Source organism: Lonchura striata, chromosome 15 (assembly GCF_050655825.1).
Source record: "Lonchura striata isolate lonStrDom1 chromosome 15, ASM5065582v1, whole genome shotgun sequence".
Classification (NCBI taxonomy): Eukaryota; Metazoa; Chordata; class Aves; order Passeriformes; family Estrildidae; genus Lonchura; species Lonchura striata.
Window position 1 is genome coordinate 2,971,181 of NC_140717.1, and position 16,010 is coordinate 2,987,190.

Here is a 16,010-nt window from a genome sequence, read left to right on the forward strand (position 1 = left end):
CACTTCATCAAGTGCCTTTGCCAGCAGAACCAGGTGGGAACAGACTGACATCTTCTACATGCTTAACAGCTTCCTCATCACTCTCCCTACAGCTGACAACAGCCAAGTTGAACAAGTTCACTGACAAGCAAACTTGGCTGAGCATGGAGCATCAGCCGTACTTTCTAGCTTTCTAGCCCCAGCCCTGTACTGCCAAATGTAAAGTGTCGTCTTCTTATAGAGAAACCGATCTCCAAACACCCCACAGCTGTTGGAGAAAGAAGCAGCCTCTAAATCCATCCTCCCTGCCACACATGCCGAGTACCTAGGCAGCTGGAATCAGATCTGTGGCCAGAGCATCCTTGCAGTGTGGGAATCATGGTACTCCATCCAGAAAAGAGATCATCATTTTGGAAAAGCACTCACCTCATCAGGCTCCATGGGAATGATGGTACACAAGGCGAAAATGAAGGGATGCACGTACTTCATATACATGTAGTAAGTAGCAACAGCATCAGACACAGAGTAGGTGGCCAGAGTCTGTTAAGCAACAAGAGAAGCAAATGAATCCAAATCCCATGTGAGAGTGGTTCAATGACAATGATATTTCATTGCTTCCTGCTGGACATTGTCCTATAAACAAGAAGGAAAAGGCGTATTTCTCCATAGTGTAGGTTGTAAAGAATAATGTGTTTGCTTCTGAGGCCATTCTGCTTTAGCAACAAACAGCAACATGTCAGCACTGAGAAGGAACAGGGAAGATGAACTAAAGGCACAGAATCCACCCAGTTTGGGTCTCAGAAAGCTGCTACAGGACTCAGCAGAAACTCCTGCCTATGACACCTGGAGCACTAACCCTCTCCTATTCCCCCAGCAGGTTTCAGCTTTTTGTGGTGTTTCCAATTTCAGTGGTGCTTTTCACCCCACGCTAATGTAAACAAATACAGAGAATGCACAGTGCAATGCCAGGGCCAGAATCAATTCAGGGGAATCCTGTTCCTTCTCCCTGTGAGCTCTAAGGCATGGAAGTCTGATGAGACAGATTCAGGTAATTTCTCAAAATCCACTTTAACTTAAAGACTCAGTCATAGTGCAGTTGCTCAAGGCTTGTTTTCCCATAGCATACAGGGAGAGAATACCTGAGGCTCCTCTGTGGCCATCCGGCACATCTCCTCAGGATCCAGCTCCACTGGATCATAACCCAATTTTGCTTTAGCTGCTGCTTTCAGGTTGTGACTTCCCACTGGAAGGTAACTGTCTCTCTTCACCCACCTGGACAGAATCAGAAAAATATCAGTTTGTGCAGACAAACCAGGCCTGACCTTCAAAACAGGGTCAAGATTGTGAAGGGGACCTCGACTACCATGGGGATCTCTCACCAAGGAAGCCCAGCATCCAAGAAGAGTGGATGCAGTTGGACAAGGCTGTCCAACTTTAGCTAGCCCAACCAAAACAACCCCCACTGTCCATCTCCCCACCACTGCTCATAATTTCTACCTTCCAGCTCCCTCAGTGGCTTTAAGATAAATGTTTCACTGCTGAAGAAGACCCCACCTGCAAGAACTGCAAGGACATCCAGCTGTGCTCCAGAGCCCAAGCTGCTCCAGGGGGGGAAAATGACATAAAACCCTAAAGTTTTGTCTCTCCCATGTGTCCTTTCATCTTCCCTCTATGTCAGGAGGCTGGTAGGTGAGATTAGTCTCTTTCCCTGCACCAATGGCCAAATTTTAACCTGCTCCCTCTCCCTTTCTCTGTCCTCCCAAATCAGCAATCAAAACACCCAAGGCTGCAGGGCAAGAATAGTCTGGAAACCCTTCAGGGGAAGACAATACAGAAATGGATTATCACACAGCTGAAGAAGGTGACACAAAGCTTCCAACAGAATGTGAGAACAGTATTCAAATACAACTGTAGGTATTTTATCTGAAGAGATAAAGATACAGCTATGTGGTAGAGGGGCAGCATTCGGTACCTCAGACAGTCCATGTGGATGCACTGGGATGCTTTGTACTCTCCTTGGCTGTCCTTCTGAAACCCAATTTCCTGATACATATTAATTCCATGAGCTGCTGCTCTTGCTTCCACAAAGGGCCTGAGGAAAGAGGAAGCACGAAGAGAAGGAGCAGAACAACCATTTTCCTGCATCTCTAACAATGGTTCCACAATTGCTTTGTTACAAGACACCTAATGCTTTTTTTCTTTTGATTTATGTCTGTATAGACTTCCAGGTAGGACTTGAAACAATCTGGTCTAGTGGAAAAGGTGTGTCTGGTCATGGCAGTGGGGCTGGAACAAATGGGTTTTCAAGTCTGTTCCAACCCAGACCATTTTGTGGTTCAAGAGGCAAACCTGCTTGCTTGTATTCTGCATCTGAAGGCAGAGGTGTGTAGTCCCTCTCCTCCTGCTTCCCCAGGCTTACCTGCACACTTCTTTCAATATCCCCCAGGTCTCTTTTGACTCTCTCCCTGCTCTCTCATGACTGAGCTCATCCATATGCTGACATTCCAACATTGACAAGGGTTTAAATGCAGCTCAGGCAAGTGGATGGGATTCTTCAGAAAGTCGTACTGCCAAGCCAATGACCACAGGCTTTGGTGAGGTGCAGGACACAGCTGTTCCACATGTGGCCACATGGCCTCCCCACACTATCTGAGCTATGGAAGGGTGTTGAGGATGGAACCTGACCTTGCCTTCTAGCAAAGGTGACACTTTGCCAGTTTAGTCATCATCCCTGATCTTACCAGTCAAAGAAGTCTCCATTGTATGTGACAATGATGGTGGGTTTGGTCTCCTGGACGTGTTCAAACCATCTCTGGATTAAATGAGCCTGTGATGAAACAGAAAAGATGTGCAATTTAAGGAACTTCACCTCCTCCACAGGGAGGCGGTGGATACCACAGAGTTTGTTCTACCCTTCCTCTTTCCTCTGCACCTAGCCCAAACCTGATCTTTCTCACCCTTATTCCCAAGAAACAAAAGCACAAGGAACCCTGCAGGACTTACTGGGTCCCCCAGGGAGTCAATCTGCCAGGGAATGAGGTCTCTGGCCAAGAAAAGCTCCAGGCAGGTAAAACTCTGCAGAGCAGAACTGACTTACCTCATCTGGTTCGTTAAAGACACAAAATGGACCCTCATACTCTGGCTTGGGAGTAAACTCAAAGTCTTCAATGTTCTCTGTGACAATCTCCCTGTTTGTGATCAGGTAGCCCTGAAGAGGTGACAAGGAGACTGTGAGGAGGACTGGAGTCACAGACAACCCAAAAATGCTACCCAAACAATGGGATGCTTTTCTCTTGAAAGCCAGAGCTTTTGTCAAGGGGAACTACATTTTGTGACTCATCTATTGAAGTGTCATTGACCATCGGAAAGGGAGGCCACAGAGAGACAACATGGGATATCAGTGTTGCCTCTCTCCTGCAGAGAAGCACCAACAACCTGGGCTGAGTTTATGAATATCACCCAGATACCAATGCTATTCCCACAGCCACACACCATGCAGCTGGCAGCATGGCCAAGCCTGGAGACAGCAGGATTAGAGGGGAATGCTGGGCTGCTTCCTGGCTTTGCTGCCCAAGCCTGAAAGAAACCATCCTGGTATCCTTACCTGCCCATCAATCATGTAGGAGATCATCATGATCTGGTCTGTGTCTGCATCAGGAAACTTCAAAGGGAGTTTGGTTGTTTCAATATCAAAGGCAAGAACAACAGGATCCTGGGCAGGACCAAATCCATTAGAAAAGATTCCAGAGCTGACTGAAAGGGTGGTTCCCATAAAACCCAGTGTTGGTCCAGTAAGTGAACCAGAACATCCCCATTAATTGTTTTAGTGCTTTATCAACCCAAATATCACTACCCAAGCCCAGTGTTTCTCCTGCCACCACGGTTTTACGCTGACAGCACAACAGACACCAGTCTGTTGGGGCAGAACATCCGCACAAAAGACACCTGCCCAGTGCTCACCGGCCTCTCCACAAGGTCATCTCGGCGGGTGATTTCGGGGGGGTAGGTGTTGCCCCGGTATCGCACGTTGTACCAGTGAGCCTGTGGAGAGATGAGGGTGGGCAGTGCATTATGGTAGGGCCACATCCCCATGTCACTCTGTCCAGCTGCTGGGGATGAAACTGTGGCAATCACAGGCAGCCCAGAAGAAAAATTCAAACTATGGCCATGCATTAATCAGGTAGCTTTTCTGTGTGCCACTAAATATGAAGCCCAATAGAACAGAACGGAGCTCTAGACATGACCTCATTGTCACCAATACTTTTGTAAAGGTGTTGGAGAGAAAAAACTTTTCTGCACTTCAGGAGTGTGACTGGGAAAGCAAAGCTCACCACATGGATCTTCAGGTCAATGGAAAGGCGAACGTGGTAAGGCACATCATACTCCCGCATATCCACGATGTTGTCCATCTGGTTGGCAATTTTTTTTGAGGCTCCTTCCTCATCTGTGCTTAGACTGCCCCCACTCAGAGCACTGCAAGAGCAGAGAGAAGCAGCCGCCTTTTACCCATGTGTCACACAGAATCACTAGGCTGGAAGAGATCTTTAAGGTCATCGAGTCCAACCTAGCCCTACCATCTCCAACTAAACCATGGCACAGAGTGTCACATCCAGTTTTTTTTTTTAAACACATCCAGAGATGGCAACTTCACCACCTCCCTGGGCAGATGATTATAGTACTTTTATCACTCTTTCAGTAAAAAACTTTTTCCTAACTTCAAACCACTATTTCCCTTAGCACAGCTTAAGACTGTGTCCTCTGATTCTGTCAGTTGTCGCCTGGAGAAAGAGACCAAACTCCACCTGACAACAACCACCTTTCAGGAAGTTGTAGAGAGTGATAAGGTCACATCTGAGTCTCCTTTTCTCCAGACTAAACAATCCCAGCTCCCTCAGTGGTTCCTCACAGGGCTTGTGTTCCCAGCCCCTCCCCAGCCTCGTTGCCTCCTCTGGATGCTCTCGAGTGTCTCAACGTCCATCCCAAACTGAGGGGCCAGAACTGGACACAGCACTCAAGGTGTGGCCTCACCAGGGCCAAGTACAGGGGAAGGATGACCCCCCTAGTTCTGCTGGTCACACCATTGCTGATACAGATCTAGCATAGTCCTTCCCCTGTTGTCAGTCTACCAGGGACACCCACTGGCACTGGTGATACTGGCAGCAGGAGACAGAGACAGAAGACAAATAGAAAATGTTGGATTATTTTTGTCTTGATCACAACTAGAAGTAGGGTTGCCCATTGCCTCTCTGGACCCTTTCAAACGGAATGGGCAAACTATTTGACAGGCAACCAGAGATACCATCACGTCCCATCCCATCAACTCTGGGGCCTCTTAATGTGCAGCACAGAGCCGGAAGAACCACTCTGAAGATGTGTGGCAGAAAGGCATAGCAGGAGTCAGACCCAGGAAAGATAACTCTGATCTCAGCTGGGAAATAATCAAGAGGGTCTAATTATTAATTGGGTGGTAAGGCACTAGCACAGATTGCCCGGAGAAGCTGTAGCTGCCCCATGCCTGGAAGCGTTCAAGGCCACATTGGATAGGGCTTAGAGAAATCTGGTCTAGTGGAAGGTGTCCCTGCCCTTGACAGGAGGGTGGAAGAGATTATCTTTAAGATCCCTTCCAACCCAAACCAGTCTGTGATTCTGTAGAAGTGCTGTCCCAGCACTGGCAACTTGGTCTAGAGGAAAATGTCCCTGCTCATTGCAGGTGGGTTGGACTAGACAACCTTTAGAGGTCCCTTCCAACACAAACTACTCTATGGTTCTATGAATTATTAACATGAGAGACTGACTGAGTCCCTTGCAGGGAGCTCCCACCTCGATAGCATGGTCGTGTAGACATCACTCGCCTGGTCCTGCTCCCTGTTTTTCCTCACAGCAGGAGAGATCTCCTTCCGCACCTTCACCAAGTCCTCCACTGTGTTGAATGACAGCTTGATGTAGTTCCTCTTCAGGCCTACCAAGTGGTTTGGCTGCAAAACAGCAGGAGAATGGCAGCTCAGGGATGGATACCATGAGAGAGGGGTGGAAGGCCTACAAGACCAATACAGGTGGAAGGATTGGCCAAAAAAGAGATGCTGATGGGTGGGACAGTAAATCACTGAGGAGAGATTCTGGTGGGTGTGTCAAGAGCAGCAAGAACCCAGCCAGCCCTGCTGCTTGTGCAGGCACCCACAAGTAGGATTTACTCAGGGAAAAAGAGGAAGAATGGGTTGAGCATGAGCAGCATCCCTCTCCTGCAGTATCTTTCTTCTTTCAACCACTTTAATTCTAGAAATTAAAGTCCTGAACACATTGTCTGAAACAACAAGATATGTTCAAGGAGAGGAATGTAATTACTGCTGATAAGCAATTAGCCATGACAAACACATTTCTGAAATGCCACAGCACCAGGAGACTTAAGTCAAGCATACTGCTTTCTCTCTCTCTGCTCATCCCTTCCTACATCATTAGACCTGTGCAAGGTCCAAAAAAAAAAAAAAAACTGCCACAGAAGGATACAGACCAGGTCCAAGTCCTCTTTGGGGACAGTTTCCAGCTTTGCAATCTTCCCTTGGAACTTCTTGGAGAGGAAGGAGGACACTTCCCGCTCACAGCCCTGTCAAGAGACCTTGAAGTTTAGCAGTGCATCTCTGTCCTTGGGAGGAGATCATCCCAAAGCAGGCTGCCCAGGAGGTCTTGAGCTCCCCAGGATGGTGTCTCCTTTCCTGGGGAGCTCAGCCCTGCCCCTCCTCACCTTCTGGGTGGCAATGTAGAAATAGGGCTTGTAGGGTAGGGCCACCTAGGAAGGAGCAGACAGACAGTGGTGACAGGTTCTCTCCTGGGACACTGCACCCACTTTTTCCCCCTGGCACCCACCTTGAAGCGGCTCCCATCCTCCTGGATGAAGTAGTAGTCTACTGCGCTCACTGACTGCCGGTCCTCATCCAGCACCTCCGTCTGCCCATGGGCACCAAGACTCAACAAGGTCCCTTCATGAGACTACCCCGGGACCCCACCACGAAACCTTTTCCCGCCGGGGCTTACCAGCAGTCTCCGTGTGGGACTTTCCGCCCCCCGCCCCCCCCGGGTAGTGCCAGGGAAACATGGGAGACCAGGCAGGGACATTTGGGCTCCTCCCCCGAGTAGAGCCGGGGTCTATCTGTCGGCTCTCCCCAGGGGACCTCCTCCCCAGCTCCCTTTGAGGGGTACCTCCGTGGGACACTCTCCCCACACCCCGGGCTGTATCGGGGGTCTCCCCATACGACTCCTGCCTCCAGCCCTTCCGGCCATAACTCCGTGGGACTCCCATCCCTGGTACGGCTCGGGTGTCTGTGTGGGAAACCCTTCCCCAGGCCCTATCAGGGGATTCCCCACGGGACGCCCGGCGCCCCGTCTGTCGCCTGCTCGCCTCCCGCCGCGCCGGCCCGTACCGGATGCATGTTGATGAGCCAGCCCGTCCGCTCACCGGGCTCTGCGGGCCGCTCGAAGCCGAACAGCGCGTCCAGCCGATCCGTGTGCTGTGCCCGCTCCAGGCGCTTGAGTGCAGACAGCGCAGGGGCATCGTCACGGCCGGACCCGGCGCCGTCCGCCTGCTCCCGGGGCCCGCCCGGCCGTCGCCCCCGCCGCGCTGCCTCGGGCTCGGCGCCGTCCCGCAGCCCCATCCCGGCCGGGCCGGCGCTTCGGCGGCGCCAAGCAAGAAATTTCCCGCGCTGAGCCCGGCTCTCGCGAGAGCGAACCCCTTACAGCGCCCCGTGGCGAGAGCACCAATCAGAACGCGGCCCCGCCTCCCCCGTGGGCGCATCCCACCAATGACAGGCGCAGCTCTCCCTCCTCGTCCCGCCCCCGGCGCGCGCCCCTTCACGTCCCCGCGGCGGCCCGGAGGGAGCGGCCGCGCCGGCGCCGGGGCCGCCGGGGCCGCTGAGGGCCGGGCTGGCCCCGGCTGACCTAGCGTGTGGCTGATGCCTTCCCCTTGTGGATTCAGGTAGCAGCGAAGCTAAGCGCAGGTCCCACAGTCCTAAGTAGTATCTAACAACAGGTTAACCACAAGTAATATTGTAACAAGACGTGCAGGTAAAACAAGCAGGATAGCAAAGAAAAGCGAGATAACGGGGCAAGTAGGATAACAAACGCCATCAAGAGCAAGATAGCAAGTTCTAAGGGCACTTGCAAACTGCAAAATTAGCTAAAAACAAGTTAGACTGTAAAACAAGAAGCACCAAGGCATGTGCTGAAGATAGAGGTAGAAAGTTTAAATGTGAAGAAGCCTTCATCAAAAGATCACCAGAAGACTGATGACCACCACATAAGAACTGATGCATGCAGCAAAAGCAACAAACTCTTGCAACACCATGACAAACCTTTATGCAAATGTGAGTATGCTAATGAAATCTTGTAATTGTGACATTTCAGGGAAGGACTTTTAAAATGCAACTGAAAGCTACAGGAGATTTAAGTATTTTGGCAGAGTTCTCCCTCACTCCCAGCGCTGACTAAACAAATACCTGCTCCGTAGCTGTCTGACTATGGAGTTTTATTTTGTTGCCCAGTTCAAGAGACACACAGGTCCCAGAGACACAGACATGGATACAAACACAGGACACCCAGGACTCACAGGCACCGGATACACAGATGGCCATCTACGAGGTGCTGCTGTCATCAGCACCTTGCACAAGACCCTCATAACACCCCAGCCCCCATTCCCACACCCCTCCCTGTGCCTGGTGTCCCCCCAGTTCACATGTTCAGCAGTGGCAAAGCCCTGGCTGATCCTTCTGGAAGGGCCAATCCCAATTGGTTTCTGGATAGGCCATGGATTAGTGTGTCCCCTTTGTATAGAAAATCCCTTCTATGGAAAGCCAGTGTACATAAAGGAGACAGAGTGATGGAAATTATACAAGGTTTAACGTTTTTTAATATAACTTCAGTCAGGTTAGTTCACCTTTGTCTAGGGGAAAAGGGAATTGAAGTTTCTTTTCAAATGACTCTGTTTCACCGGCTGAAAACTGATGAGTTTAACACCTACATAGATTGAGAATAGCCAGCAGACACAGATACAAGCAGATAGGCAACCTTCAACCTCAAACACTGCCCCCTGGCATGGTCAGAGACATCTGGTCCAAAAAAGACTTATCAAGAGAACCAAGAAATGAGGACCAAATTGGCCTCGGAGGTGAAGAAATCTGTAAACAATAGGAAACCAAATACTAAGAACTGTGTAACTTGGGACCAATGCACATTGAACCAATGAATTTCTATGAGGTTTGACTGTATAAAATGTAGGGAAAATCTAGTAAAATTTATGTATCATAGAATTATTTTCTCTGCATATATGGGCAATATGTGGGTGAAATTTCTGTTGCACATTCTGGCCAGATTAAAGCAATGCCTTGACTCTCTACTGTTGTTTTGTTATCTTAAAAGTTTTAAAGTTTGTTTTTCTAAAAAATTTTTATGCTTTCTGATGTTCACATATTTCTACTAGAGTTTTTATGCAGGTTCATGTAAATAATTATTGCTTTGCATTCTGCTTTGTGGGAATAGATAATTGATGGACTGTTAGTTTGACCAGTGTGGTTGGAGAGGTGAAATTTCACCCTCCAATCCACTGTCGCTTTTGGGATTCTATGTATTGTGGAGTTAAAAAATAAAGCTCTCTTGTAGCTCTTCATCTTTTAAATCTTGTAGCTCTTCCTTCTTTTACACACAACATGTGTGTGAGAGTTATTTCATGTTGTAGTGTGACACTCTAACACTAAAAATGGTTGTTGCAGAGTTTTTTGTTCTTGCCGGAGTTTCGGTGACACGTTCATCCTTTCTATTTGACCTGAATTCTGAGGGTGCCAGGGGGTATGGGGGTCCCACTGAATTTCAAAGCAGCCATAATCCTTTGAAGGATCCCTCCATAAATGAGTCACCCTATCCACGTCCACTGCCTTAACAATCCCATATTCAAAAATCATTTGTTAACTGATCAAATAAGTGATCAGTTAAATCTGTCAGATGGAATAGCTCAAGTGGCTAGAAACACCTCTGGCCATCCTGCCAGCTGACATACCACTACCAGAGGATATTTAAACCCTCTTGCCCAGGGCATCTCAAACACACCGACATCTCTGGAAGGACTTATAGCCTAGGGTCACTCCCCCACCTTGCAATCTCCTTTGTAGTCTGGCTATTAACTTTAGCCAGGCACCTCTTAATAGCTCATTTTTCTAAAGCAAAAAACATAAAGCAGAACATCTTGAGGAAGATCTCTGCCAATCCTAGAGAGCGCCAATTACCCCCCATGGAGTTGTTTTAGCATTTACAGGGTCAAAGCTCCTGGCATTCACTCTTTACTGCCCTCTGTAAATCAGTTTTTCCCTTTCTTCTTCCCCACGACCTTTCATTATCTCCAACTCTTCTGGTGGGAAAGACAGCAGCAGCAGCATCACTGCTTCCCCCTTCCCCTGGCAATGGTTGAGCCACAGGGAGTAAAGGGAGGATCCCGGAGACCTCTGCCAGAAGTTCTGCCTTCTGAACCTCTCCATTGGCCCCCTGATGAGTTGATCACCTGTTGTCTCTTCTGAGTACCCTGCCTGATGTCCCCTTACATGTATTATTTCCACCTCTTTTGGCAAATTCGCCACCTCCAATAGGCAAGTTTTTGAGCTCTCATGAGTGGACTATTTTTTCCCTGCAAGTTAATCTCTCTTCCCAGTTTTCCAAATTCAGGTACCAATCCACACGCATACTTTGAATCTGTAAATATTCACTACCTTTCCTTGATACACTTTGCAGGCTTTTATTAAGACATACAATTCTGTGGTCTCTGCTGAATGTGCATGGTAGCTTCCCCTCTTCTTGCAACTCCTTCCTTTTACTATACCATAACCAGAAACGTGTTTTCCTCCTATTACTCTTGAAGATCCATCAATAAACACTTTTCCCCATTTGGCCAAGGAGGGTCCTGTAAATCTTCCCTAGCTTGGGTGTGGAGATCATGACTGCATACAGTAATGATTTTCCTTTAGGTTTCCTTCCTTGGGACCAGTTAAACAGGAGACTGGGTTAAACCCTTACCCACTTCTCAATTCTAAACCCTCCTGTTCCATTAAACAGGTTTCATACTGTAACAATCTAGTGTTGGTCATCCATTTAGAATTTGATGCTAGACTTTAACAATCCCACCATCAGTTACCATCAAAGATGTGGCTGCACAATTCTGCAGACAACAGAGCCTCAGTTACTATTGGAGGAAATAGTGGGCCCTCCCCCTTGCAAATGGGTTAAATGTTTGAACACTGGAATTCCTTTGGCCCCGTTTAACATGCACATACAATTCAAATTCCTTTTATGAGTCTGGCTAAAGTTTTGCTCTTTCTGGTGTCCATACCACAACATTGGGGCTATCTGAGTTTAAAAAAATCACAGAATAAAAAGTCCTTAATCCAGGTCCTGCAATACCCTATTGTTATAGATGAGTAATGCAAAGGTTGACTCTCACAATTAAAGAACAAATATTACATGTATGTTAAGAGAAGTTTTGTAGATGTATAGTTGTGTTTCCCCCCGTCTTGCATTGTTATCACAAGGTGGCCTGGGTAGTCAGGACATTTGGGGAGGTTGGCTTGTTACTATGGCAACACCTGACCTCCAATCAGAATGTAAGATCTCCACCACTGGACAGCGAAGAAGGAGTCGATGGACAAGACTTTGGGAGGGGCTAAAGGGTTAAGGGTGGAACATCCATTGTGTGGATGAGCACATGGTGATAGAATCCTTTGCTCCTAGCTCTGTATTATCTTCTCTACTCAGTCTTCTGTTGTATTTTTTAGAAGGTTTTCTAACGTTGACTCGGGTAGGGGGTGTGGGTTGGAGACAAAGAGACCACTCACCCCGATGTTCAAGTGGCAAAGAGAGAGTTTATTCTCAAGCCCTTCCTTATAAAGAGCATTTGAAAAACCCGGTCTGGATACTTTCATTGGTCTGATCTCTACGCCCCTTCAGATTCTGGCCTGTGAAATGCCTGCAGCCTTGGGAGAGATGTCAGTCAACCCAGGGGCTGGTACATTTACACGGTTTTAGCCAGCCTGCACTGTGACACATGGCAGCAATAATAAAGGTTTAATAAATTATTATTAAACCTTATTAATTAAGGTTTTAATAAACCTTCTAAATTTTTGAAAGTATCATTTTTCACACTATTAATCTTAAAAATTGTCACAGCTCCCCTTCAGTACTGGGCAACAGCACCTCTATGATTCCCTGTGAATTATTAAAGAAATATGGATATTGATCTAGTACCGATATCCAACTGTGACGGACAAGCTCTAACAGTTTAAAGTTAGAAAGTGTATGTTTATTTGACACCGGGCAGCATGAGGGATAGCTCCCAAATCCACACCGTGTCTTTCAAGTGATTACAGAGCCCTCTTAGCCATACAAGTATTGAATACCCAAAATACAAATACATTTAATAATTTTCAGACATCCCATTCCTCGCTTCATATGCTAATCATTTCAAAAGCTATTAAGCATGTGTAGTTTGTTCCTTGAAATAGGTCGGTGGTCCCTTTCATGGGGAGGGGTCCCAAAATGAGGAAGTAAATGAAGTCTTCCTCATTCTGATCTTTTTACCTTTTCAATGCAAATATGACAAATGAACTCTTGGTAGAACTCCCATTCCTTGTCTTCAATTGGTTTCAGAACAGAGGAGGAAGACATAATTGTCTTACGTTCCTAAAAGCTATTTGTCAGTTTCTATATTCTTTATTATAAACCTAGCTAACTAAACATTGTGTTGACAAGAAATCAATTATTAGTTAACTACTAACCCTTAACTTCATCAAGGCCTACTTATTTATTTTAATTAACTCTAGTAAGGTTTATCTCTAACTAAAATCTTAGCTCCTCTAAAGTCTCTAAATTCCTTAAAGTTTATGTTTCATTCCCCACTTTTTCTTTGGAATGAGTAAATTCTTTTACTCAATATACAGATTCTTCTTCATCTGCCCAAGACATATGTCTAGAGTCTCTCAAGACTAAAGCATATGCTTTTGATAGTGAAGTTAGGGCTGTCATTCATCTTATCATTTTCCAATTCCAAAAAGTATTACAACAGACAAAATCAAGCTTATGCTGACTAAAATAAGCAACACAATAATAGGATGAATTAAAGTATTAAGTATGCCGGTTGCTATTGGTGACCATCCAAAAAGCACATCCTACCAATGATGAGACAAGTCTTCCTCAAATAGTTTAAAAACTCCTTTGATGGTGTCCGTGTCATGGTGTATAGTAATTAAAGTCTTTTTCCCTGCGTCTCTAATCTCTTTAAAAATTTCTCTTAGTTCCTGATGTTTTAACAATTGAGCAACTAAAGTCAAATTCATTCCTATGGGCACAGACACTATTTCTTGTACAGTAATTAAATTGGCTTTTATATACTGGTGTGACACTACAGGTGCTTGATAGGAAAAGTCGCATCCCTCAATTTTGACAAAGTTACAGACACATAGATTGAACTGAGTCTCATTCATGCTTAGATTGTCTATCATTATGGTGGGGCATGCTGTTCTGAGACAGACACAACCTTGTCCTATATATACAAAGTTGTTTGGTTGCCTGAATGCATTTCAAAGTGGTCCATATCCAAACATGTGTCTTTATTACTTTCTAACGTCCCCTCACATATGTACCCCAGTTGTCTCCTCATAGAACAGGGCTCTAGGTTGATGGTTTGCTACTTTCCTCCAATTTCTCATGCCCATGTTCTGTGTTCAGAAGGATACAACACAGTCCCCTCATGGTTTAATCCCAGGGGAACTATTGAGTGAATTAAGATCACTGATGCATTATGTATTGTTAAAACAAAGGCTGTTACTTTACTAGTCATAGGGTTATAAATGAAATTGGCTGAAGTCCACCAAGCTTGCAGTTCCTTTTCAATATCGAATGCACTATCCCAAACAATTTTATGGAGTTCAGCAGGGAATATACCCTCTCCGCCTTCCCTGATGACTGCAGTGGCTACTGACTGCCTCCATAGTTGTGCTTGAGTACACCCAAGAGCTAGTGAAATGTTTTCACTGGCTGTGCCTAATGCATTAATTATTAATTCATGGTCTTGCTCTTTGGTGTTCTCTCACTCTGGTAATACTTTGGATAAATTCCAGTGGTTCTCACCTAGTGCTAGCAGGGAGGATTGTAAATGTTGCTGTAATTTAACCAAGTAATTCCCTACTGTGGTTAATTTATGCATCAGTACTTCTGAATCTATGGTGTTTAGCACTCCCAGTTCAGTCCCTGCAGCCCAGTGAGATCCCTTTTACTCCTAAAGTTAGAGGGCATTAGTTTTTGAAGCCAAATGGTCCAGTCCATGGAAGGATTTCTGAGAAATGGGGCACTCTGGCCAGATATCCAAATCATTTACCTGTATTCCCATTTCTACTCGCTTCAAAGACCATTCTGGATTGACCAGCAGTCTCTGGATTCCTGTTTTCTTAATAGCGTACAGCCCAATTCTAGTAATCGTAGGAGCTATAGGCTGCTCTTCTATTTCTGGGATAACTGGCCTTGGAGTAGTAATATTTTTCTTTTGTGTTGGTGGGTAGTCCTAGTCCTGTTCTTATGATATTCAACACACACTTGAGTGATATTAAAATCAAGATCATACCCTCTTATTGTGCATCCCTCTAGTTTTAGTCTAAACTCAGGACATTTACTCAAATATTTGTCACAGCATTCAGGGCTAATCCAAATGAGTTTCATGGGTGGATGATAAGCCTCATGGAACCCATCTTGCACAAATGTATAGTTACATCCCCAAACATTTCTTCCTTTCCACAAACATGCATTTGTGACCTTTATAATCTCATTTAGGGCCCTACAAGAGTGGGGATCATAGGCCCTTCCTTGGCACCGGTATATTCCAGTTACATTGTAGTTGTATGGTATTGTATTGGCTCCTGTTACAGCTATGACAGTGGCTATAATAGTTACAACCTTCTCCATCATTCCATAATTTCTATAGGTCCATTTATTCGCTGTCCCAGGTGAGCTTCAGCCTCAGTATGTTGTCGCCTGGTGTCACTTTCCAGACTCTCTCAGGAGTTTTCTTCACTCTGGAGTGATGGATCCAGGCCTTCTGTTCTTTGATCTTAATTGCAGTAAAGGTAGTGAGGAGCACCTGGAATGGTCCTTTCTACTGCGGTTCCAGGCTTTTTTCTGCAAAAAACTTAACATATACATAATCCCCAGGTTGTACATCATGTACTGGCCCATCTAATTCTCTGGTTTGAGTTCCAGCCACATATTTTTCAATTTCTCTCAGTTGTTTATTCAGGGCTACCATATACTTATGTAGGGTTTCCTCCCCTGCTTGTGTTGGTGTGGTTCCTTCTTGAACCGCATATGGTGTCCCATATAATATTTTAAAGGGGCTCAATTTTTCTTTGTCCTTGGTTTTGTCCAAATTCACAGTAATGCTAATGGGAGAGCTTGGGGCCAAGGTAGGTTTGCCTCTTGTCCCAACCTTAAAATTTGTTGTTTAATCAAATGATTCATCTTTTCCACTTGGCCACTCGATTGAGGATGATATGGGGTATGTAGCTCCCAGTCTATTGCCAGGTGGTGGCTAATTTGTTGCACAATTTTGGAGATAAAATGCGGCCCTCTATCTGAGGATATGGTGGCTGGAACTCCAAACCTCGGTATTATTTCTTGCAACAGTGCTTTGATTACCCCTTGGGCTTTAGCTGTCCTAGTAGAAAAAGCTTCTGGCCAATCTGAAAAGGTATCAGTTGATACCAGGAGGTAACGATATCCCCCCTTCCTGGGTAATTCTGTGAAATAGATTTGCCACTGCTGCCCAGGTCCGCAACCTTTCCCAGTTTGTCCAACTTTAGGCTTTGGGATGTTTTTAGGATTAGTTCAGAGGCAAAGGCTACACTGATGAGTTACTTGTATTACCGTACCCTGTAGTTTCCTAGCTATAAGTTTTCCTTTCAGATGGTTATAAAGGGCATCTACTCCCCAATGTGTTTTTTCATGTTCCTTTTGTACTA

General features: G+C 46.0%; 2 protein-coding genes across 8 annotated transcripts in view; one reads left to right on the forward strand and one right to left on the reverse strand.

Annotated features, from left to right (window-relative positions):
• POLE (DNA polymerase epsilon, catalytic subunit) overlaps positions 1-7,666 on the reverse strand; it is a 33,985-nt gene extending 26,319 nt beyond the window's left edge. For 3 of the 7 annotated variants that reach the window (XM_085592826.1, XM_085592823.1, XM_021536782.3), the window contains exons 1-13: positions 7,395-7,666; positions 6,841-6,921; positions 6,719-6,763; positions 6,488-6,580; positions 5,800-5,954; positions 4,311-4,452; positions 3,940-4,020; positions 3,584-3,691; positions 3,077-3,187; positions 2,721-2,806; positions 1,952-2,071; positions 1,119-1,251; positions 406-519 (exon numbers count right to left, since the gene is read on the reverse strand). In XM_085592826.1, coding sequence (XP_085448952.1) covers positions 406-519; positions 1,119-1,251; positions 1,952-2,071; positions 2,721-2,806; positions 3,077-3,187; positions 3,584-3,691; positions 3,940-4,020; positions 4,311-4,452; positions 5,800-5,954; positions 6,488-6,580; positions 6,719-6,763; positions 6,841-6,921; positions 7,395-7,625 — 1,500 coding nt within the window. In that variant the 5' untranslated portion in view covers positions 7,626-7,666. The remainder of the gene's footprint in view (positions 1-405; positions 520-1,118; positions 1,252-1,951; positions 2,072-2,720; positions 2,807-3,076; positions 3,188-3,583; positions 3,692-3,939; positions 4,021-4,310; positions 4,453-5,799; positions 5,955-6,487; positions 6,581-6,718; positions 6,764-6,840; positions 6,922-7,394) is intronic. The other 4 variants (XM_085592828.1, XM_085592825.1, XM_085592824.1 and 1 more) reach the window with 4 other exon arrangements.
• A 159-nt stretch (positions 7,667-7,825) lies between these two features.
• The window catches only part of AIFM3 (AIF family member 3), a 102,823-nt gene continuing 94,638 nt past the window's right edge, over positions 7,826-16,010 (forward strand). Inside the window, exon 1 of the mRNA XM_085592839.1 lies at positions 7,826-8,333. Coding sequence (XP_085448965.1) covers positions 8,277-8,333 — 57 coding nt within the window. The 5' untranslated portion in view covers positions 7,826-8,276. The remainder of the gene's footprint in view (positions 8,334-16,010) is intronic.